Here is a 24,305-nt window from a genome sequence, read left to right as displayed (position 1 = left end):
ATAGTTTCTTCTTATACACACTGAGTTGGTTGACGCTTTAATAAATCGCGCAAATATAAATACAATTTGTGAAACCCAACAGATAAAACAGGGTGGTGGCTCCTGTACAACGGCTCATCATATCAGGAGACTGGGCCCAAAACCATGAAGCCTGTAAGCATAAGAAACTCGCTAAGCACATACAATCTTGCTTAACAGAAACTTATTACAAACCAACATTCCATTAGGTGTACACTGTGGAAACTGGTGGACGGTCCCACTCATTGTTTCTGTTAAGCAAAGAAATCAGCTAAGCAGCATTTTCTGCTAAAGACAGCCTTATGAAATTGGCCCCTAAACTGTATTGCTCAATGACTAAACAGTGACCCTTGTTTCCTGTCCCACTACCAGGAATATACAGTTATTGCAGTCAGCAGGTAAGCATGACAAAATTATGCTTACCAGAATAAGGTTACTGGCAAAAATATCACATGTGAAGCATTTCTGACTGGTATCCTGCTAACTTTTGCTATGCACAAAATTCCTAAGCAAAATTGTCTGCTTGAGCAGCTCTATAACACAGTACTGTTAATGCGCACACGCGATGTGCAATTAACAAATTTCATGGGAAAGGTCTTTATATTGAAGAAATACTGAACTGTAACATCTTACCCTCTATATACCTTCTGTGTACAAAGCTACGTCTACTTGATCCTGAAGCCGTGTCCAAAACGATGACTTCGGCTAACAGCTCTGGCTAGATCTTCAACATATTCTCCAACACTGGCAGACGCGCTGATCTAGCCGTAGCTGTAGCCGAAGTCGCTGTGTCAGACATGACCCGAGCATCGGTGGCTAGTGTGCATGCAGTCACAATGCTGGCAGGACTGACCAATGAATATCTAACCTTTGACCTCTAGGTGAGGGCGCCCTACTCAAATGACATCATGAGCATAAGGTCAATAAACTATCTTGCATAGCAATGACATACACCTAGCAATAATACAAGTGTCCCTTTCCCTTCACTACCAAGTTAAACAAATACACTTCAGAAACTGACAAGCCTTTAACATAAACGCTACATTTCCATTAACCTATTTAAGTTAACAAAAGCAACATATACACTTGTATATAATTACACAGAATAGAATAAATAGAACAAGCAAGCAAAAATAACAATACAAAAATCCCTTATATACAAAGAAGTGATTTCATGGAATTTCAGTGGAACTACATTAATATCTTCAAAAACAACAACAGAAGCTTCAGTTAAACTATCTTCAAGACAGATGCAACATCTTTATTTTTTCAATTTTGTGCAGTGTCTGTGCCAACTATACTGATTCATTTTAAGTGCAATGACACTTTGCGATGGGCTAGTTCCTTTAATTGGATTTTAGTTTGTTTGAAAATATTGTGACGTGATTTCCCATTTTCTCAGCAGGCAGGCACTCTTAAAAAAAAGTTTAAATGAGAAATCGCCAAATATAACAAGGCGGGACTGCCACTTCCTACTACGCTTAAACTGATCATTTTGGGCTATCGACTCAAATCAATTACCCCCAGGGGCAACTTGCAACCTACTCCTGGGGGCCGACACAGGTATCAACCTGGCTGGTAGAGCAGAATCCACCCACTATCCCAACACTGCATTCATCTGAAACTTTCTGATGCGACTATTAATGTATCTGTTTATTTACTTAAGTCTTATTTCTATCCATATAATATTAGCCTCTACACAACGTTTAATTCCCACTGAAACTAAACTCAATATTACATTAAACACTCACCAAATAAGCAATCCAGATTAATATAAGTTTGTGGTTTCTAAGAGGAAAAATAAAGACTACCAACCACAGATATTAAAGCTCACTTCTTTTCTTTCTTTCTATATATATAAAAAAACTTACCACCCCTATCTAGCCTGAATATGGTGGTGGCTGCTCGTGGTTGTTGTATGTAGTTGTGCTATCATTTGGGAGCAAGGATTCAGTGTATGGGGGTGGTGTGTAAATCTGGGGTATCTGAGGGGGAAGGGCTCCCTCTGTGTCCACATAAATGATATTTGCTGGGGTCACCAGGTGGGCTTGGTCACTTGTAAACTCACTGGGAAGAGTCATGGCTGATGCTGCAATAAGAACAGGAAATAATAAATAATCAAAGTAATAATAATAGTAATGAACAATTTTAAAGTCAGTGGAAACTATTGGTAATTACTCAAAATAATTATTGCATAAAACCTTACTAAGTAATGGGGAGAGGTTGATAGTATAAAACATTGTGTGAAGTGGCTCCCTCTGAAGTGAAGTAGTTTTCGAGAAAGAAGTATTTTTCCACGAAGTTGATTTCGAGAACTCAGATTTAGAATTTGGGTCTCAAAATCAAGCATCTAAAAGCACACAACTTTGCGAGACAAGGGTGTTTTTTCTTTCACAGTTATCTCGCAACTTCAACAACCAATTGAGCTCAAATTTTCACAGGTTTGTTATTTTATGCATATGTTGAGATACACCAAGTGATAGTCTGGTCTTTTTGACAGTTACCAGTAGAGTCCAGTGTCTTTAAACAGGCATGACATTTTTTTTTTGTCTTAAAAAAAAAGTATGAACATTTCATTATCCACAAAAACAACAACAACAAATCGAAGGGCAAAAAAACATCAGAAAATAGGAAGATTATCATGCCTGTTTTAAAGTGCGTGTATTCGCCGCAATACTCCAGGGAGAAAAACGAAGCGGTTGCCTCCATGCCCCCTGGTCATAGCCTTGGTGCCCTTTAGAAGATGGCGCCGTTGTATGGCGACACGGTTTTGCGTGCTCTCATTATTTTACTCTTATTATCGCTTTTTATCAACCCATCCTCTGGTATTTATGCTTATGGGAGAGAGGAACTTCTTCTACTTCGCACCACGAAGATAGAGCTGTCAAAAGAGGTACTTTCACGTCTTCGTTTGATGAACATTTTGTCAGATTGTGATGGGCCAAGTAACGACCGAATGTACAGCACAACTCATACACAATCTCGTAGTGGACGAAAGCGGGGTAAGCGTGGTTCACTCAGGAACAAAGTTGATAAACTTTTCTGCACTATTCATAATCGGAAAGACTATCGGGACTGTTCAGTGTTTTGTTTCACTGAAACCTGGTTGGATTCAACTATCCCTGACTCGGCAGTTACACCCTCGGGATTCACCCTTTTTCGATCAGATCGTAATTTTACTGAAGTGGGTAAATCTACTGGAGGTGGTTTATGTTTCTAACTGATCAGATTGTGGTGCACTGATGCCAGGATTATTTCACATTCATGTACACAGGAATTGGAGACTCGTGAAATGTCGGCCATTTTATTTGCCGAGAGAACATAATTCGTTAATAGTGGCTGCAGTGTACATACCACCCGAGGCAAAAGCATCTGCGGCTATTGACCAACTTTCTACCATTATTACGAAGCATGAGAACGCGATTTCAGGTGCTGTTTTCATTGTTACCGGGGATTTCAATCATTGTAACCTAAAGAAGGGGTTACCGAAGTACTACCAGCACGTGGACTGTAAAACTCGTCAAGATAGAACTCTGGACCATTGTTACACAACAATCAAGGGCGCTTATAAATCGTTAAAGCGAGCTCCTCTTGGTAACTCGGACCACAATATGGTACACCTGGTTCCAGCTTACAGACAACGGCTTAAATCCAATAAACCAGTAAAACGCCTTGTTCCTAAATGGACAGATGAGGGCGTTCAGCGACTACAAGCCTGTTTCGACTGCACTGATTGGTCTTTGTTTGTAAACAGTTCAGCTGACTTGGATGAATGCACAGATGTCACAATGGATTACATCAAGTTTTGTGAGGAGATGTGCATTCCTAAGAAATCTGTAGGGGGGATAGACCTCCCAAATTTATTTTTCAATGCATGGTACGTTTTTTTTGCCCAGTGGAACTACTTAAATGGCACTGTCTTTCGTAACTGTTTGTTCTTTATTCTCCGCAGACTGTTTACAAATTGCCTTTGACCCAGTTTCAACAATTAAACAACCTATAAGACTTAAACGTTATGAAACCTTAAAAATACTAAGGAAAATATTAATTACCATGATCAGTCAGTTTAAATTAAGCAAACAATTATGGTACATGTAAATCACTCTTGGCATTTTGATTGGTTGCAAATACTTGTGTGAATCATTATTTTACATTAATTAATTGATTTGTTAAATTAAATACAAAAACTATTATCAGCTTCTTGACCTTAGGCCTATAGTTCTGAAATCGAATAGACAAGAATGGATAGAAAATTAACGTTAGTAAATGATAACTCTTAATTTCTTCAATACCTCTCCATTTTTTTCTTAGTCTTTAAGCAAAATTTTGTGTCAAGAGTAACACATGCCAAAATATATTTTGTTGACAGCAAACTTGTACTGCATTATTTGATCGCTTTTGAACCATTTCAGGCTAAATGGGTCCAAGCGCAGCTCCATGGTCCAAGTAACTGCTTTGAACTGGCCTATTGACCCAGACACATTTTATAGAGTTTAATTATGTATAGTGGACGTCGATCACCTTTATAATATCTGTGCTTTAAAGCCTCTCATTTTCGAGTTGAAAACAAAACAAAAATTAAATCAAAATGGTTTACTTGTAACAGAAATAGGTACCAGAAATGCTTCCAGGGCCCTTAAGAGGGGGGAGGGGGGGGGGGGGGGTGTGAGACAGACTTGGCGCTGCGCGCTCGTGTTGTGTGCTACGCACACGTTTCTATTTTTTTGTAGTGATTTTAGGTTGCACTCCCACTTTTTCAGTTTGCACTCCCACTTTCCAAATGCCTGGCTAAGACACTGCTTCCATGTCAGTCAGCCACTTCTGTTGAAGTTCTACCGAGCGGTGATTGAGAGTGTCTTGACACAATCAATGATCGTTTGGTGGGGCAATGCAACAGCCGATGACCGGAAGCGTATCAGCCGGATCGTTCGCACCGCTAGTAAAATCATAGGTTGCCAACTTCCATCACTTGATGAACTGTATCTCTCTCGAGTTAAAAAACGAGCCCTCTCTATAGTAGATGACCAGTTTCACCCAGCACATTCCCTCTTTCAGCCCATGTGGTCTAAGAATCGTTTTCGTTCAATTAAATCTGGATCCAACCGTACTTTGCAGAGTTTTTATCCCACAGCTGTTCGTGTTCTAAATGACAGGTTTTAATCATGAATGTCTATTTCTGATTTTAATTCTTCGTACTATTTTTATCTTTCGTATTTCGCCTGTATATTGTAATACTTTTCAGAGTTATTTATAATATATTTCCATGTATTTTTGTAAATGGTCAATTTTTAGTGTAATTTGTATAAAACATAATTTTTTTAGACACGCAAAACCAAAACAAATTTCACTGTATTAATATTTGTTTTTTTACAAGTGACAATGAAACATTATTCTTGAAATGCTAACAGTAGAAATTTACATTTTCCTTATAAGATGCCATTTACCAAGGAGACAATGCCTTGGTGCATTAGCCTTTTGTGAGGTATGGCAGACGTGATAGGAGTGCACTGTGTGGTTTGGGTGTATACAGACAGATTTAACCGAACCTAGTAGTGTTATAGTAATGTATCCACCATATCTCAAAATGGCTTAAAGGGTGCCCTTCACAAAGGAGAAAATGCCTTGGTGCCTTTCTCTTTCAAAATCCAAGTATACAGGCCTGCAGTAGAGTGCAACCGAACCTGCCTAAACTCTAAATGCGAGGCTAGAAAACATTTTTTGCTGGGAAAGTGGTACTTACATCGAGAGGATCGAATGACGACACGGTGTTGTGTGCGACGCATTCTTCGTGCAATCATGATGCCGATTACAGTCACCTTAAAGAAGACCACGAGAACGATAGTCAGCGTAATCCAACTATAACTGCTCATCTTATTATCACCATCCCAGATGTTGTCGTTGTTGAAATCCTGGTTGTCAAAATAAATCGGCTTGATGGTGAACTTCTCTTTGTTGAGGTCCACTTTGGGGAACTGGTCATCGAAGTGGCCTGGATAACTTGCTTCTGAACGGTAAATGGAAAAAAACGCAGTTATATAAAAATTAAGTATAGTAAGGTTTGTGGTAACATCATGTAATGATTATCTCTAAATGAGTTGGGGTGGCTCTGAAAAGAAACGTAGGTCCAACTTGATGTTTTGATCGGAATGCTCTGATCGTCTTCTGGGTTAACCATAAAATATCAACAACAAAAACATAAATAATAATAATAATAATATTACAAATTTAGATTATGATCAAAGGCGCAAAACACATGTTAAAATTTGTACAAACTATTGTTATAGATTATTCATTTAAATAAATAAAAAACTAAAAGGTTCACACCAATCAAATGTACACAGTTAAAAAACTAGAAATAAAAAAATACAAAAATAGGTAAAAGCATACATCAATACAAACACACAAAAAAGTATAGTTGCAAACTCACATGAAAAACAAGTTTTAAAACATGAATTAGTTATTACATTATCTACATTTATAAAGCGCCCCTCCCAAGGATTGAAGTGCTTAACATTACATTTAAAAATATTAACAGTAAACTGCAAAGTGCAAACCAAGATATCGTATTGCATCAGAATACATAACAGTCAACAAATTGGTTAATTATTTATTTTTCTTTACCCATATACACTGATTAGGGAATAACAGTGCGAGTACCAAGTCTTAACTGCGTGGTAATGACCGGGTTGGTGGCTGGCGCTGTTAACCTTTTGAACAAAATAAACGGCTAAAATAGTCAACATTATGTGACTTTTCTCTCGGCGATACATCCAGACATTATCAGGGGCCATATTTTAGCTTTTCATGGTTCCCGTCTCTTTCGTGCGTTAATCACATTACTGATACTTTGAGACCAAGGAGGCAAATGATTGGACGATAGCTGTTCTTTGTGCGTTAAACCACGCGCATGAGCTCAGCGTCCATGAAGCATGTGGCTGTATCACAATTCAAGAATCAATATTCACAAGGGCAAAAAGTTCAGAAATCAGATTAAAGTAGGAAGAATAACAAGACAATCATGCCTGCTATAAGAACACATTATTTATATCTAAAACAATGTATTATTTTACCTGTGTTCCACAATGGTGATTTGGTCCACCATTCCGGCATTTCTGGAATTTTCCCGTAGTCATATTCTGGTTTATCTGTAGACAAGTTCAAGTCCTTTAACAGGTTTTTCATGAACGCGTCTACAAAAAAATAAAGGGTATCAATAAAGTTACAAATAAATGCTACTTAAAAAGTCCGCAAGATTTTTCATTGGTTAATATTTTAAGGTTTTCTTTCAATATTGTCACTAGCATGGGAAATGTAATTTGAACTGATATTAAAGTGATTTTCAGTTAGGGATGGGACTTGAAGCCAATATACACTTTCGGAACAGAAACAAAATAAAAGTTAACAGATTTACAAATAACTTACAGGGTTTACTGAAGGTAATGGTGAAAGACTTCTCTTGAAATATTATTCCATGAAACGCTTTACTTTTTGAGAAAACATTGAAACAAACTCAATTCTCGATAACGAGAATTACGGATTCATTTTAAACACATGTCATGACACGGCAAAATGTGCGGAAACATGGGTGGGTCTAAAATTTTCACGGGTTTGTTATTTTATATATAAGTTGTGGTACACCAAGTGTGGGCCTTTGGACAATACTATTTACCGAAAGTGTCTTAAGCAAATAACTAGCCAGTCGGACTAGTTGGACATAATTCTGACTGGTCTTCAGGTGTTTAACTGGCATTTGGCCAACCGACCACTATTAAAGGCACTGGACACCTCACTATTAAAGGCACTGGACACCTCACTATTAAAGGCACTGGACACCTCACTATTAAAGGCACTGGACACCTTACTATTAAAGGCACTGGACACCTCACTATTAAAGGCACTGGACACCTCACTATTAAAGGCACTGGACACCTCACTATTAAAGGCACTGGACACCTCACTATTAAAGGCACTGGACACCTCACTATTAAAGGCACTGGACACCTCACTATTAAAGGCACTGGACACCTCACTATTAAAGGCACTGGACACCTCACTATTAAAGGCACTGGACACCTCACTATTAAAGGCACTGGACACCTTTAGCAATTCTCTCTTAGTGTACTAGTATGCCAACATATGCATCAAATCAAATCTAGGAAAATTTTGGCTCAACTTGTCGTCGAAGTTGCAAGAGAATAATGAAAGAAAAAACGCCCTTGTTGCATAAATTTAGGCTAATGTGTGTGCTCTCAGATGCCTAAAAAGGGCTTCGGGCTTGAAGTCTTTTATCAGACTCAAATATTTGGGTGAGAAATTACCTCTTTCTCAAAAACTACACTACTTCAGAGGGAGCCGTAACTCATAATGTTTTTTACTATGAACAGCTCTCCATTGCTCGTTACCAGGTAAGTCCTTATGCTAATAACTATTTTGAGTAAAACATTAAATTCTCACCAAGTTCATTACCAGACTCCTCTGTAGCGGTTGGTGTTTCTTGTAAGTTCTTGCTGCGTGTTGGTGACAGTGTAGATGCTACAGATAGTGATAAGACTCCAACTATAATAATAAAATTGAATAAACACAATCTTAACATAAAACGCGTCAAAAAGAGAGACTTTTAAGACGCTGGCAGCAGCACACAGGACACTGACAATAATTTTGTGCAGCTTTGAGCGGGAGCGCACATGCTCAGTATTGTGTGTGTAGGTCTGAGCATGTGCACTACTGGCAAGAACAGTTAAAAAGGAACGCCCAAAAGTCTCCCATTGTACCCTGCATACTCTGATTCCTTGTGAAACCAGGTGGGTGCGTTGGCGTAGTGGTATCTTGCCTCACCTTCCACCTCAAGGACCCGGGTTAAAATCCAACCAGGGGCTTACATTCATCCAGTATGGGCAGGTTGGCGTAGTGGTATCTTGCCTCACCTTCCAACTCTAGGACCCGGGTTCAAATCCAACCAGGGGCTTACATTCCTCAAATATCCTTTCATTCCAAGTCACTCAACACTTATTTTGGGGGATTGGATAAATTTGGAATGCCAGACCCTGGTTTGAGGAATAGTTACACATCTCTTATTTGTGGCCAGTCCTTCCGAATCCTTCACATTGGCGATTGAATCTGAAAGGGTCTGATCCTCTAGGATAGAGTATTAAATTGGGCAAGTCCTTTTAATTGGGAAAAAAGGTTTCAGCGGTCCTACCTACAGGTAATAACTTACCAAACACTATTGCAACAAAATAAACGTTACTCATTTGTAGACTGTCCATCGTTGTACTTGTGTATGTATTACATTTGTGAGATCCTTACATCTTCTTTTAATATATGAATTCCTGAAAGAAAGGGAAAACAAGGGTCGCACTAAATATCGACAACTCACGACAACAATTTTTAAATGCACTTTAACAGAACATTTGAACATAACAACCGTTAAATTATGCACAAGAGTCATATGCACCTAAATCGCTTTAAGTTTCAAACTGTAGAAAAAAAAAATTGTTTTTTTTATTGTGAAAAAAGTGTTTTTTTATCCTGAATTTAGAAACGAACGGAAACATCCGCCATGTTGTCTTTTGACGTCTGGCTTGTCTGCGCAGAGGGAACTTTGTTAAAAGCCATTCAGCCATTGCTGGCAGAGACAAGTTTGGCAGAACTTATTTTTTTACCACCAAACAAAAAGGGGAAAGTTTCCGTATGGCGCTACCTCTTTTTCATTCGATATGATTATGAAATAATAAAGTATCTTATTTACCTCAACAATGAGATATCCCTTTTTAGTGAAAAATTGGTGGCGCCATGTTACTTCTACAGAAACTATAATAAGGCTCCCCTGTGCCGTGGGGAGCTTTCTTATAATCATAGTTTCTAGAAGTAGCGCCACGCCATACGGAAAGCTATCCACACACAGGCACAGAATAAAATCATTTTTATTACTCATTTACAGAATAAAGATAAGCTGTTGTGGTTGTGTAGTTACGTTATATACCGTCTACTGTACTGAACTACATGCTGAATGCTTTTTCTTGGTTGTTGGTTGGACATTGATGCTCCTTATTTTTTTTGTTTTATTTGCTACCTTTATCGGAATTTACCCTTTTTTTTAACCATACGACCCCGTCCACCGTCTGCAGCCGCACCCTTGTTTAGATGCTGAATAGGCTTTGACAAGTAGCTGAATACAGAATAGATAGATGTACCCCATTTGTTGACTGTTGTCTTTTGTTGAGTGTTGTTGCTTTCGCTTTCTGTCCGGAGACTGGGCATTCAGGCCCACAGTCAAAGTCAAACACCGAAATAGTTCCCCTTCCCCCTTCTCCCAATTGCCTGACACTAACATGAGTAATTTTATATATGTACAGAGATATATTGACTTAACCAACACTCACCAAAAAACTGATCAATGTAGGGTAGGGCACAGTTTCAGTTTTTTATCAGTTGTTTTGACGCCAATCAAGATACGTCACACTTGTACCAAAAATTAATTGTCGATCTCTGCTGTGTTTTCATTGTCGTTCGGTCACCGTTGAGGGCGGTACAAAGCTGATTAAATTCACTCAAAATGATGAGTAATTCAGAGAAGTTGATGCTTGTATATAGATTGTTCATAATATCAAAGTTCATTTTATTTCTACAGTTTCAAATGTACATAATAAAACATTATTAAAAGAACGGTGGAGCCACCAACATGGATGTTTTTTATTTAGAGCATGAAGGAAGGAAACTCACGAGATATCCTGCCCATTGGCCAAACCCCGAAAATTACACCCCCCCCCCCAATACGCCCGGCCAAAACTGTGTACAAACTTCGTCTTAACGCGCCATATTCGTTATGGGACGTCATCTGTTTCCCTCACATATCGGCCTCCCATATTATAACATGTGTAGAAAAGTGACGAGGAAATTATCATGCAGCACATAATATAAAAATTATCAAATCATAAGTAGATTTTACTTCGGTTACGGCTGAACTGTGTAAGTTTATTTAATACTCATATAAAGCTTAGGGGGCCGATAAGTTTGATTTGTAAAGATGACCATAAAATAAGTTGTGTTTGAGTATTTTTGTTCGAAATCCTAAAGTTGGTAAAAGTATTTAACAGTTTTCTTAAAGTCAATTTCCCGTTTCATAGTAAGCATTGAGAGGGGTCAATTGGATAATGAATGTGACCCGTTTGAAGGCCTACTGTACAAATATTTATATTAAAAATAGGCTTAGAAATAAAAACGACACACCACTAGTGATAACATCATAATTAAAACACACAGAACGAGTCAAATGGTTACATAGGCATATTTACACATTCATCTTTAGTAGTACAAAAGCAAGTTCCTTAGTTTTATGATGGTGGGCAACCACAATTACTTATACAACAGTGGGTGCGTTCGTTTAGCTTCCCTGCTGGGTCGACCCCGGTGTGTGGTGGGTTTTTTCCCAGGACGAACGTGGGTAATTATCTGCACACGTGTTCGTCCTGGAAAAAACCCGCCACACACCGGGGTCGACCCAGGGAAGCTAAACGAACGCGCCCAGTACTCTTATTATATTCCTTGCATTACGTCACAAGATCTAAACAGCGCCCTCACTGGGGTCAGTGAATACCTATCATTGGTTGAGAGCTGTGCGCGGCGCGTATAAACGGAAGTTTAAGTGTTTGATCGGTACATCAGCGACGGTGGTCAATGCGAGCAGTTCTAATGGTGGCTTACATTTAGATTGCAATTTTAGCTGATTTATTTTAGAACCCAACGCATTGTTGTTCCACCAGAGGTCCTGGTATGTTTCCTGAAAAATAAGAACAAGATAATACAACAATTTCAGTGATACGTGCAAAATGCATTTAATTTTTTTTCTTTTTTCTTTTTAAATAAATTAATTATCATTTATGGGGCGGGGCGAGAAGGGGGCGAGAAGGGGGCGAGAAGGGGGGGGGTGAGCAGGGTATTATAGTCTGGAAATCAAAAGTTCATAATGTCATTATTCGAGCCATTCATATTCAAGCCATGTCTGATTCAAGCTGAACAATCATTAATCGTGCACATCGTTGTGTTAGTTTGTAAGGTTTCCCACCCCCTCCCCTCTGGAAAACAGATCATTCATGTGAATTTTTGTAATACACGGGTTGCCACTCTTAAGGGTTACACAAAATAACCAATAATATACACAGGCTCGAAACAGGAATTAAGGTATCATTTTGATTACCATGAACATTGACGTCTTCCAATCCCAGACAAATCTGTCTATATTCCGGAGAAGCGATCAGAGTCTTGAAGGCTGGGTTCCACCAAGACGCTAAAGGGTTGTCTTTTCTTGTCATAATAGCCATTCCGCTTATCGCACATTTATCAAGCTTCTCTGATACGAGTTGTAAGTTTGCAGTTACCTCCAAGAATTGGTTCAGAAAGACGGCATCGACCTGTGATATGGATCAATGATTCACACGGATGTCAAACAGGGTCAAACGTAACCCGGGTTCTGGGTGAGTTTAATATATTGGTTTGGGCATCTATTTTTATTGATACTTGTAGTATCGCATTGTGACCAAAAGGTCAAATTGCAATCAAAGATAAAACTACACGTATTAAAATCTGTAGACAAAGTTTGGACTTGACCAATGTGTGGGTAAAAAAACAATGACCGGCATCTTTGTAAAAATGAACTTAAAAATTGTCGTCAAACTGACATTGAATTAAAAGGCAAAATCAAATGATTTGGAAATTAAATCATTTTCTAGATGATACTTACAAGATCATTGTTGACTGCTGATAGAAGCGCCTGTTGTGTCTCATAGTAAAAGATCTGTTCCTTCGGTAAAGTGGCACCCTTTGTAAAAAAAAAGAAATACAATGAGAGAATGCTGAGAAACTACCTTCCAGTACTTATCAGCATTGGTTATAAGACCAAAGCAGTTTCTTGTAGTATCATCACTCAAGATACGAGGTACTTGAGTACAAAAACAGAAGTACAGGGAACCAACGGTTCGATGTCTCATCCGCAGTTTGTTTTGTTTAGAGCCTGCAATGTATCTTAATTATGTACAAAGTGACACGACCGGGACTCGAACCCACACTCTGCTGATCAGCAACGCAGAGCTTGAGTCACGGTGCTCTATCCGCCAGCCATGAAACGCCACTAAAAATAACTCCAATAAATTCACACAAAAAGAGAGATCTGTCTTACAGTTATTTCTGGATATCGTTTCAGACAGTTTTCATCTTCGACGTACGCCTGTAAAAAGCCGATTTTCTTCCCTGTTAGGTCGCGCCAGTTGAAGGCGTTTGCATCCGTTCCCATCTTCACCATAAAGACTGCAAGGTGCTGTTTACTCAACTCATTTGTAAATGCAAACGTGCGAGCGCGTTCGTACGTTGCGGACCAAGCTGTAAACAAACAAAAAGTGTTTTATCAACAATATTTATAACAATAACAAATACCAAGTGACCCAATTAATAAATGCAGATACAGAGAGATGCTTTAGAATTAAATATTGCGCTTGCTTGCTTTTATTTTTTATTTAATATTAATGATTGGAGATTCACCTGTACACGCATCGTACCAATTACCAAGAAGACCAATGCCAGCTTGAGGTGAACTGCCGGCTCGACTCTGCCAACATCGATCATACAGGTCCCAGATTAGCTTGCAATTCTTGTCGGCAATCCTGCAAACTACGGGCAAATAAAAGCGTCTGTAATTAGAAGCAATAACCAGTCGAGCTGATGGGGATGTTTTTTCCCCTCAAAATGGAGGACAATTTAAATGCCGGTCGATCCAAATAATTGGATTCTGGTTGACAGGAACTGATCAGGAGCAAGTGAACGTTTCAGGTCGGGCGTCAATAGTATTGTACTCCGGCCAACCACATTAAGACGACATGTCGTCAAAGTAATAACCCTTACCTTAAACCCAAACCCAATACATGTACTAACACCAACCCCCAACACCAACCCCAACACCAACCCCAACACCAACCCCCAACACCAACCCCCAACACCAACCCCAACACCAACTCCCCAACACCAACCCCAAACCCCCAACCCCCAACACCAACCCCAACACCAACCCTAGTCCAGCCTCAAACCTACCCTACTCCTAGAACTATGAGGTTCGTTCCGCTATCGTCTCCACTAAGTAGAGACTGGAGACGATAGCGGAACGAACCTCATAGTTCTAGGAGTACCTCAAACCCAACCATATAGATAGCCCCAACCCCAACGCCCCAAGCCCAACCCATGGCCGAACCCCAACCCAAAATTGCCAGACTACAGTGTAAGAACATGGAGCAGTCACAGATACGGGACACACCTAAGTCTCATAACCACAAACAACACGTCTGCCCCAATATGGATTAGTTTAACAATAAACACAATTTTTACCTGCGTTGACAACATCGACGTTATAACCTTTGACCTCCCCACTGTTCGAATCACTGAATGCAAATAAAAACACATTAAAGCACTTTCATATTCTGCACAAAGAGAAATCAATAAAATAGGCCTAGTTTATTAAGGATCAGACTTTTGTCAGTTAATTCGCTTTAGGCAAATATCCGTACCAATGTGCAGACAACAAATGAGGACTGTGAGCCGTTTTATTTACCTGAAATAGTTTTAACAATGAAGGTACATGTTTAGTAATTGTTTTCTCACTTGGTGTTTACCCAACATAAGCATAAAATAACAAGCCTGTGAAATTTGAGCTAAATTGGTCATCGAAGTTGCGAGAAAATGATGAGAGAAAAAACACCCTTGTTGGACGAATGTGTGTGCATTCAGATAGGAATAAAAGACTTCTGGCTAGAAGTCTTTTATTATTTTAGTGAGAAATTACCTCTTTCTCAAAACATTGCTACTTCATTGCAATCGGATGAGTGACTGAAAACCAAATCCACATGCAAGGCTCCGGTCTGAGGTGGGATTCGAACCGGGGTCCATGCAATCGGGTAGTGACTGGAAACCCAATTCACATGCAAAGTCTGAGGTGGGATTAGAACCGGGGACCATGCAATCGGATGAGTGACTGAAAACCAAATCCACATGCAAGGCTCCGGTCTGAGGTGGGATTAGAACCGGGGGCCCACAACTCATGTACTTACATATATTCCAGTCTGCTCCCGTAGTCGCCAATTGCAAACGTCCAGACCCTTTCAGTATCTAGTGTATCACTTGTGTTTGAAGCTTCACCTGGGAAAGGCAAATGATTCCAGTTGAATAAATATTCAATATTAATATTAAAAGACACCTAATTGCTCATGAAGCCACAAGTCTCAGACAAGCCCGTCACTGTAAGTTCAATGAAGCGCTATTATGAGGTTTCCTCCGGCCTTTCCCCCATCGCACTCAAACATAGGGTTTTATTTAGACACTGGACAATATTGGTAACTTGAGCTCTATGGGTCATCGAAGTTGCAAACTAATAATGGAAGAACAAAAACACCCTTGTCACCCGAAGCAATGTGCTTTCAGATGCTTGATTTTGAGACCTCAAATTCTAAATATTAGGTCTTGAAATCAAATTCGTGGAAAATTAATTCTTTCTCGAAAACTACGTTACTTCAGAGGGCGCCGTTTCTAATAATGTTTTATACCATCAACAGCTCCCCATTACTCGGTACCAAATAAGGTTTTATGTTGATAATTATTTTGAGTAATTACCAATAGTTTCCACTGCCTTTAAGTTGAATACCTACTCCCCACATTATGCTTAATGACATTTAATGGTTGAGCAGCTCTGAGCTACTGGCTTTGCGAAATGCGGCCTAGTGAAATTGAATGATTTTTAAACAGTTAGAAGTTGCAATAGATGTTAAATTTGCACCGGGGATAAAGAATATAAATTTTGGTTTTTACCCATACCCATGGTAGAAGTTGAATTATTCCATTTGACTGCAGATTCAACAGAGCAGTCATTTTCGGAATAGATAGAATAAATGTATATAGGCCTATCTAAGTTCCAACCAAAATGACCCCAGGAAAAATGCTAAGCAGATAGAATGGCTAGCCCAGGTATAGACTCATCGTGCAATGACACTGACTGGCGTCATACTTCTACATGTACTTCTACTTCGGTACTTGGCATTAGTGCAGGACGAACGTGGGGTAATTGTGTGGCCCACGTTCGTCCTGGAAAGGAATAAAGTGCGCAGCATCGGGGTCGACCCGGGGATGCTAAACGAACGCACCCTTTGGTGGTTTAGTTCTATCGTCGTGGCCGTCTTGTGGTGTTTGTATTGTTTGTTGTGGTGTTTGTTTGTTGGGGTGTTGTTTGGTTTTGTTTGAGGTGTTTGTTTGAGGTGTTTGTTTGTCTTGTTTGGGTGTTTTGTTTTTGCGTTTCGTTTATCCGTCTCGTTTTGATGTTATAGTTTTTACTATACGCATTGTTTTATAATTTAAATGATCTTATTACCTTCCTTTGTTTTGTTAAGGCATCCCAGCTTACAAGCTTTGCTTTAATGGGCCATGCCTCCATACAGTTTTCAGTCTTGTAACATCCTATTGTTTGTATTTGGGTCATTCATTTTCATTTCTTTTCATTTATTAATTTCACAGGCAAAAATTCAAGCACAGACAATAAGAACAGTAAGAAAACAAAAACAAGAACATACAATACAATAACAAAAAAAGCAGCACCCCTGAAGGATTTAAAAAAAGTAAACTAAATTACTATCGAGTTAATCTCCTGATGCCACAATTTACGAAGAGACAAAAAGGGACATTACAGATGGACATTATTAAAACATGGCATACAGTATAAAAATATAGAACTATACAAGCAGTTAAAACTATAAGAGCATTAATGGGCATTACAAATACAAAATCGTTAAAAGAGAGATTCTAGTTAATTATGCAAAAAGCACTATAAATTTGAGAACTAAAAAACAGTAGCAAGGTATTTGAATGGGCAAGGCAACTAGAAAGTTAAACTATTTTGGTCAAGGGGACCTCCTCGCCAGGGACTAATAAATGATTCCTGAGGGAATTTGTGAAGGAGGATAAACTATGGATAATTGTATCTTTAATGCAGGCCGGTAGCTCGTCCCATAATCTAGGGAATTTGTGAAAAAGAGAATGATGGGCAGCATTGGAACGAGCCCGATGATGGACAAATTTAACAGATTCGATATGTCTACAATTAATGGGAATTAGAGTGTCCGTGTCAATGTCAAATTTGTATTATAAACATTTAATAACAAACGTAATTGAAAGGAAATGAACCCTGTTGATTAAAAGAGGCAGACCCAGCTTGACACACCTGTCAGAATATTCAATTTCATTTACAGAATCAATTAAAACCCTTCTCGGCAGACCCAAACAAAAACGGGTGAATCGCCTCTGTACCTTCTCTAGCGTTTTTTGCTGAGTCGAAAGAACAGGGCACCAGACTGGAGCTGCGTATTCAAGTATGGGTCTGCTAATGAGCGATAAAGTAAAGTCAGAATGTAAGGGTTTCTAGTTTTAACTACTCTACCAATAAATCCGTTGAGTCTAGTGGCTTTGGAACTGACTTTATTAACCCTGGAGATAATAACACCCAAGTATTTGTAACTATCCACATTTTCCAAAGTGTTTTCAGCAATTTTATACAGTGGTTTAGCAGGGTTTCTAGACCTGGTCACAGTCATTAATTTACACTTATTTGGGTTTAAAGACATACAGTTTAGATTACACCAAGTGTTTATGTGCTGCAGGTCATCCTGGAGTGCCACTTCATCATCTTGATTTTTAATGACTCTGTACAAGACAGTGTCATCTGCATACTGACGGAGATTAGATTGAATGCAAAATGGTAAATCAAAAGCAAAGATATTGAAAAGAATAGGTGCTAGAACAGCACCCTGTGGCACGCCAGAATGAACTGCAGCCAAGTCAGATGATGAACCCATAAACTAAACCCGCTGTAATCTGTTTGAAAGATAAGACTTAAACCAGTGCAACATTGAGCCACAAATACCATATTTATGTAATTTGTTCAAAAGAACTGTGTGACTCACGCGATCAAAAGCTTTTGACCAATCAAGAAATTCCATGTCAGACCAACGCACTTTTTTACCTCATGTCTTCCGATTTGGAAAAAAATTGCTGTGCTTGTAGGTCCTAATGAGCAATGAATGCACACCAATTTTTAGCCCGATCGGACTTACTGTGTGGTCAGGGCAGAAACCACTAAAATCTGACGTTTTTAGGGTAAAATACCACTTTTTTGGTAAAAATATGTCATAACCATATGTCATGAAATGAAATGAAAATGAAATGAAAAAACCATGTCAATTCTCATCTTACATATGCAAATTTTGTATCAAAATGATGAAAATTGCATGCTGAAATCAATTCTTTTGTCAAAAATAAATTTTCTGAAATTAAGTCACTGTAATCTTTATTATGTTATCGTGACCTTTGACCCAGTTTTTAAAATACAACTGGGCTCTTCAAAATTTACAACTTTAAGACTATTTTTGTATAGATTTTAGTGGTTTCTGCCCTGACCACATGGTAAGTTGGTTCGGGCTAAAAATTGGTGTGCATTCATTGCTCATTAGGACCTACAAGCATGAGGTAAAAAAGTGTGTTGGTCTGACATGGAATGACCCATTTGTATTGTGTTTGTATGGAAATAAATGTTGATTGAATTGAATTGAATTGAATTGAATTGAATAGTCCTTCAGTCAGGATGTAAACGCCATATCCTGCCTATGTGCGGTGCCAAGTGTTGTAGGTGCATTTTGTTGTATACGGTGCAAGTAAAAAGTTGGGATGTACCTGCTCCGACAGTCCCCTTAAAGACCCTGATGGATGGGAGCTCGAGGATCTGGCTGGGGATTAGGGAGGGCATTCCACCATAAGACTGTTCGTGGGAAAGAACGTATATTTGTAGAGGTGGAGGGTGCGGGAATGATTTGGTATTTACATTTGTGATAGGATCGTACTGCTTGGATGGATATGAGGTATTGGGTTTGACGGATGGCTAAGCATTCAGGAAGAAAATGAACCTCCATGCTATTTTGTTGTGGCCTGCTGTTTCAAACCCATTTAGCAAACGTTGTTAACAAATCCTTTTAGAAAGATTCCATCTATACTCCTCTAGCTCTATATGCATAGGCTCTGACACTATAATGCATTTTTGTGTACGTTTGTTAATCAGACAATCTCCCAAACATAGTGCTGTTTTGTGTGTGTGAACACAGGCCTAACGGTCAAATTAGGGTATCATTTCCCGTGTCCATGCAACACCAATTGTGACTTTACCTTCAGATGTGTCACCAGTGCCACTCGAAATGTTAACAACTATATCTCCCCTTCTTGCCAGTCCAATGGATCCAATCAGGAGAGCAATGAATGCAACAACAACAGCAACAGCAGTCAAAACAGACGGGATTCTGTCCCCGCCACCACCACACCGGTTCTTCTCCCTCAACGTGACGGTAGGGCGCTGGGCACTGGTCACCAGAGCATTTTCACGGTACTCCATGGGCAGTCCGTTCGCTGGAGATGATCTATGTGATCTCGGTTGTTGGGCTTCGATCTCATCAGGATCAATATCAACCCCAGCTTCCGAAATTGTAAATAAAATCGGTGGTTGGTTTAGGTTTTTCTCCATGTTCCCACAGTCTATGGGTCCTGTATATTATACGTGTACAGGTAAGGCTTGAATAAGACGTTTCACCAGTGTTAATCTAATCCACACGGAGCTCACTCAGCGGAACCTCTATTGTTCATTCAACAATACCCTTTTTATGGTAGCAGTTATTTTTTTATATATAGGTGGATGGGTTCAAGGCCTTAAAGTAGTACCTGAGTTTGCTTGGGCATGTCAGAATGGAATCTCCTACCAGTTGACATGAGAAGTACTTCAAATCCAGACTTTATGTAATTTTGAGCAAGGGAATCTGACCCCCCCCCCCACAAAAAAAAAAAAAAAACAAGAAAAAAAAGATAGAATATTTTAACACTCAGGGAGCCTGCCGCATGCACGACCTGATGTATGTTTAGAAAGAAGCCGCCCCAGGCGTTTTAATGCAGTATACAATTCTGAAGGTTCTGAATACTGGGTAAATACCGGGTCAAACCATGTCAAACTGACCATTATAATTTAAAAATTATATGAATGAATGAAATATAATTGTAATTCTATGAATAATAATGAAGTACAAGTCGAAGAGGGATTGCATTCCTTCCTACGTGATGGCATGCGGATCACACAATACATTCAAAGGTTGTATTGTTATTCAAATAAGTCCATGGGGCGATGCCCGTATATAAAGGCCCGGACACAAGTCCTGAGCCATCTTTTCTGAGGTCATATAGTTTTTTTTTTGACCAAACAGTATTGGGAGGGTTCAAAACCCAGCAGCGGGCGGGACCCTCTTCGACTTGTACTTCATTATTATTCATAGAATTACAATTATATTTCATTCATTCATATAATTTTTAAATTCTATTTCATAACATTCGTACAAGTCTTCAGAGGGATTGCATGTTCAAAGTAGATAAATAATCTGTGATGGTCAACAAAAATGAAAAACCAGGTCAACAAACCGTATGAGGAACTCTTATTTATTATATTTAACATAAATAACAAAGTATTACATACAGGTACTAGAACTAAGCACTACTTTACCGAAGGATACTTCCTCGGTTGGCTTATTATAAAACTTAGCAAAATGTACTTGCATTTGACCAGTCGGCTGTTTTCAAACTTTCTTGGAGCTTTACCCCATGCGCAAAAGCTGCCGATGAAGCTGCACTGCGAAAACTATGAGCAGTGTAAACAGAGGGATCTATTCCCGCTGCACATAAAACGGCTTTCATCCATCGAGCCAACGTTCCAGTGGTTACTTTTTTATGTGGCTTTTTGGTTGATATAAACAGTTAGTTTCCTCACTAACTGTTCTAAGCGACTCAGTATACGATCCAAGTAATCGTTCAATGTGCGGAGAACGCATAACTTTGGGTTCTCATCAAATTTTGGTATAACTATTTTGTTATGTCCCAATCCTCTTTTTGGGCAGTTCGTTTTCAATCAATCCAAAACGGAAATAACACAGGAATTAACTGATATATTCAAGTGACTAGTATCTATACTAGCAAGCGTTTGTGGTTCTTTGAGCTGATACAAGAGCTATTAGAGTTAAAAGTTTCTGACTTAAAACTAATAAAGAAAGTTCATTGTTAACTGGCAATGATTTTAAATAATCTAAAACAATCATGAAACTTTCCATGTTTTTGAGTATCTCGGTTTCGGGGGTGTTGTATTAAATACTCCCCTCATTAAACGTACTATTAGAGGGTGTTGTCCCGCTACATGTCCCTCAATTCTAGGTAGGGCTGAAGACAGAGCTGATCTGTAAGTGTTTAAAGTGGAATATGATTTTCCGTTTGAATGAGCCTTGGCTAAGAAATTTACTATGTCTGCTACAGTGGGAGATAATGGATTAACTTGTTGTCCACTACACCAACTAGTCCAGCTTTTCCAAGCTGATTCATAATTGTAGCTTTGCACTTGACCGCCATGAGTTTGCGATGAGGTTGGAAGCTTCTGCCGAAATGCCTCGTTTTCCAACATTCCCTGAGATGACCCAAGCGACCAGGTGCAGGTTTGGAACCGGCAGTAGTGGTTGATGCATCAGACAAAACTCTGGTAGTTTGATTGGGTTTGCAATTACCATCTGCAGCAACTGTGGAAACCACGGTTGGGCCTTCCATAGAGGGGCGATGAGAAGGCAAACAGGAGTTTGCCCTCGTGATATTTTGTCCAAAATTCTACAGAGCAAACAGAAAGGTGGACAAATGTAAGGTGTTATACCAAACCACTGCATTGAGAAAGCGTCAATGGCCCATGCGTTAGAGTCTGATTTCCATGACACATAGCAATCTATCTTATTATTAATATAAGATGCAAACAAATCAACATCTGTGTATATTTGTGTTTTGTTGACAACATCCCAGAATATACGTGAGTTGAGACTCAATTATTTATTCAATTTCTTACGAGAAAGATAATCTGCAGTGGTATTATGTACTCCCGCGATATGGGTTGAGGATAGAGTAATATTTCTTTCGATACACCAAAGGAACATTTTTGATGCGAGGTCATTTAAGGGACCAACAGTTCCCCCCATTCTCGAAATATAAGACACAGCTGTGCTATTGTCTGATTTGATCAGAACATGAACATTATTGAGAGTTTCACAGAGAGTTAGCAATGCATTTTGAGCTGTCAATAACTCCAACATATTTATATGCAACTGTTGTTGTGTTTTGGACCACTTACCCTGTGTGTAAGAGTTGTCCGTTTCGGAGACTGCACCCCAGCCGGTATTACTGGCATCTGTACATGTACAGATGCCAGTAATACCGGCTGGGGTACAGATAACAATAGTAATGGGTGGTTTTTTAATTTACGATTTTACATCATCGCATGGAATATCCAACCACCATGTTGTCTCTTCTCTTATAGTTTGGTTTACTGCAATATTTGCATCATAATTGCCATCATCATTTTTTAGGGTATTCGATTTGGCAGATTCGAGTTTTCTAAAATGCAATTTTCCTCTTGGAAAAGCATCAAATGCGGCAATAATCATGCCTATGAATTTTGCGAGATTCCGTAAAGTCAAGACTTTCTTTTTCAGAATTTGTGTTCCCTCCGATTTTAACTTCAATCTGTATTTTCGACTTTGGAACATTGATCGTCATTGTTTTGGAATCGATCTCAACGCCCAGGTAAGTTGAATGGGTCTGCGGTTTCAAGCAGGATTTTCCCTTGTTTATCTGGAATCCCAAATATTCCAATAACTGTACCACAAAGGTTGTTTGTTCATTGCTTTCATTCTCCGATGAAGCCATGATCAGAATATCGTCAATAAAAATTACCAACCGAATTCCTTTACTTCTTGCTGTTGCAATGACTGGTTTCATCACCTTTGTAAAAATTCGAGGGGCTGAGCTCAGCCCGAAAGGTAAACAGGTGAATCTATAGAACTGATTCTCCCATGAAAAGCACAGATAAGATTGATCAATCTCACACATTGGGATTGCGAAGTACGCATCTTTCAGGTCAATGGAAGTAAGGAAGTCATTGGATTGAATAATTTCCTTAACTAGTTTTATATTTTCCATTTTAAAATGTTCATATCTGACAAAAGTATTCAAATCTTTCAGATTTATAACCGGTCTCAGTCCACCAGATTTTTTAGGAATGAGGAATGTTCGATACGAACCGACAGTTAGACTTTTCAGTGGGCTGAATTGTACCCTTTTGAAGGAGTTCTTTTATCTCCTGATTTACAGTCTGGATTTCCTCATTAGAAAACATTATTCTTTTTGGTTTGACTGATTGCACAGGGCGTGCAATGAAATCAATTTTGCAGCCTGATATGGTGTTTAGAATCCACCTGTCGGAGGTAATCTGAGACCAATTATAATGGTGAAACTTTAACTGCCCGGCACATGCCGAAATTGCAGTGGAGTCATGTTTTACATACCAGTTTTTTGTTTCAGTAAATTGCCCACTTGTAGCTGTTGCTGTAGGTTTATGGTGGGAAAACTTCCCACTATCATTTCTCCCGCCTCGGCGGTTGCCACTTGGGTAGTAGGATTGCGTATACCGCGGTTGAGTTCTGTTTCCAGAGGTACGCCCTGTCGTGAAACCCTGGCGAAATCCACGGGTTCTTTGGGAGTAAGGCTCAAACCGACGGTTTTGAGTACTTCTGTTATTTTCTGAATAAGTCAGCTTTCTACCGGCTTTAAAAGCCTCGGCAACCTGTTTCATTGATGAATTTAGATCTTGTCCGAATAGTTTATCAGACACAGGTGTGCTCCTTGAGCACAAGCCCTTATACATAGGGTTAAGGCAGGGTTTCAAATCATCCCGTCGCTTCATACTTAATTCATATGATGCATTTCCCGATAGTGTAATGCCATCAAGGGCATACTGTTTGATTTTTTCGGTGTCTGCTACGGTACCCGCCTTGGCAGTGTCCCGTAGTTCATTTAGAATATGGAAGTATGGAATCATACCTTTGACCACACGTTTCTGAATTTGCTGAGTGCCCACGTCTTTGGAGCGGGCTGATGCAGGAATAGTGCCCCACAAGTCTGCGTTTCCACTCTGGGGGCAGATACAGCCGGCGCATTAGCCGGTGTCGCATATTTTTCTGCGATCTTTGTATATATCTCCTTTTTGATCGGTAGTGTTACCGCTTTGGTTGCTCTATCGGCCAAATTTGAGAAAATTTCTGCGCCTTTGGCTTCAGAAGTCTCATAAATGTCTTCGCAAGACAATAAATCAAAATCTT

General features: G+C 39.3%; 2 protein-coding genes and 1 long non-coding RNA gene across 3 annotated transcripts; 1 reads left to right on the top strand and 2 right to left on the bottom strand.

Moving 5' to 3' along the window:
- Nucleotides 1–621: 621 nt before the first annotated feature.
- Nucleotides 622–10,505, bottom strand: LOC117301363. Its single transcript, XM_033785294.1, has 6 exons — nucleotides 10,401–10,505; nucleotides 9,236–9,347; nucleotides 8,473–8,574; nucleotides 7,089–7,208; nucleotides 5,759–6,022; nucleotides 622–2,107 (listed from the first exon to the last, which is right to left on the bottom strand). Exons 2-6 carry the CDS (start codon nucleotides 9,282–9,284, stop codon nucleotides 1,899–1,901), a joined length of 744 nt encoding a protein of 247 aa, XP_033641185.1. The 5' UTR covers nucleotides 9,285–9,347; nucleotides 10,401–10,505; the 3' UTR covers nucleotides 622–1,898.
- Nucleotides 10,506–10,591: 86 nt separating this feature from the next.
- Nucleotides 10,592–11,651, top strand: LOC117301364. The gene is made up of 2 exons (XR_004520302.1): nucleotides 10,592–11,427; nucleotides 11,523–11,651. It is a non-coding gene; the product is annotated as an uncharacterized LOC117301364 (long non-coding RNA).
- On the bottom strand, nucleotides 11,467–19,702 carry LOC117301362. Its single transcript, XM_033785293.1, has 8 exons — nucleotides 19,255–19,702; nucleotides 15,108–15,195; nucleotides 14,389–14,441; nucleotides 13,552–13,680; nucleotides 13,193–13,392; nucleotides 12,758–12,835; nucleotides 12,215–12,428; nucleotides 11,467–11,797 (listed from the first exon to the last, which is right to left on the bottom strand). The coding sequence occupies exons 1-8, from the start codon at nucleotides 19,604–19,606 to the stop codon at nucleotides 11,751–11,753; spliced, it is 1,161 nt and encodes a 386-aa protein (XP_033641184.1). The 5' UTR covers nucleotides 19,607–19,702; the 3' UTR covers nucleotides 11,467–11,750.
- Between the last annotated feature and the right edge of the window lie 4,603 nt (nucleotides 19,703–24,305).

Source organism: Asterias rubens, chromosome 17 (genome assembly GCF_902459465.1).
Source record: "Asterias rubens chromosome 17, eAstRub1.3, whole genome shotgun sequence".
Lineage (NCBI taxonomy): Eukaryota > Metazoa > Echinodermata > Asteroidea > Forcipulatida > Asteriidae > Asterias > Asterias rubens.
Note: the sequence above shows the minus strand (reverse complement) of the source record. Positions and strands in the feature narration are given on the sequence as shown.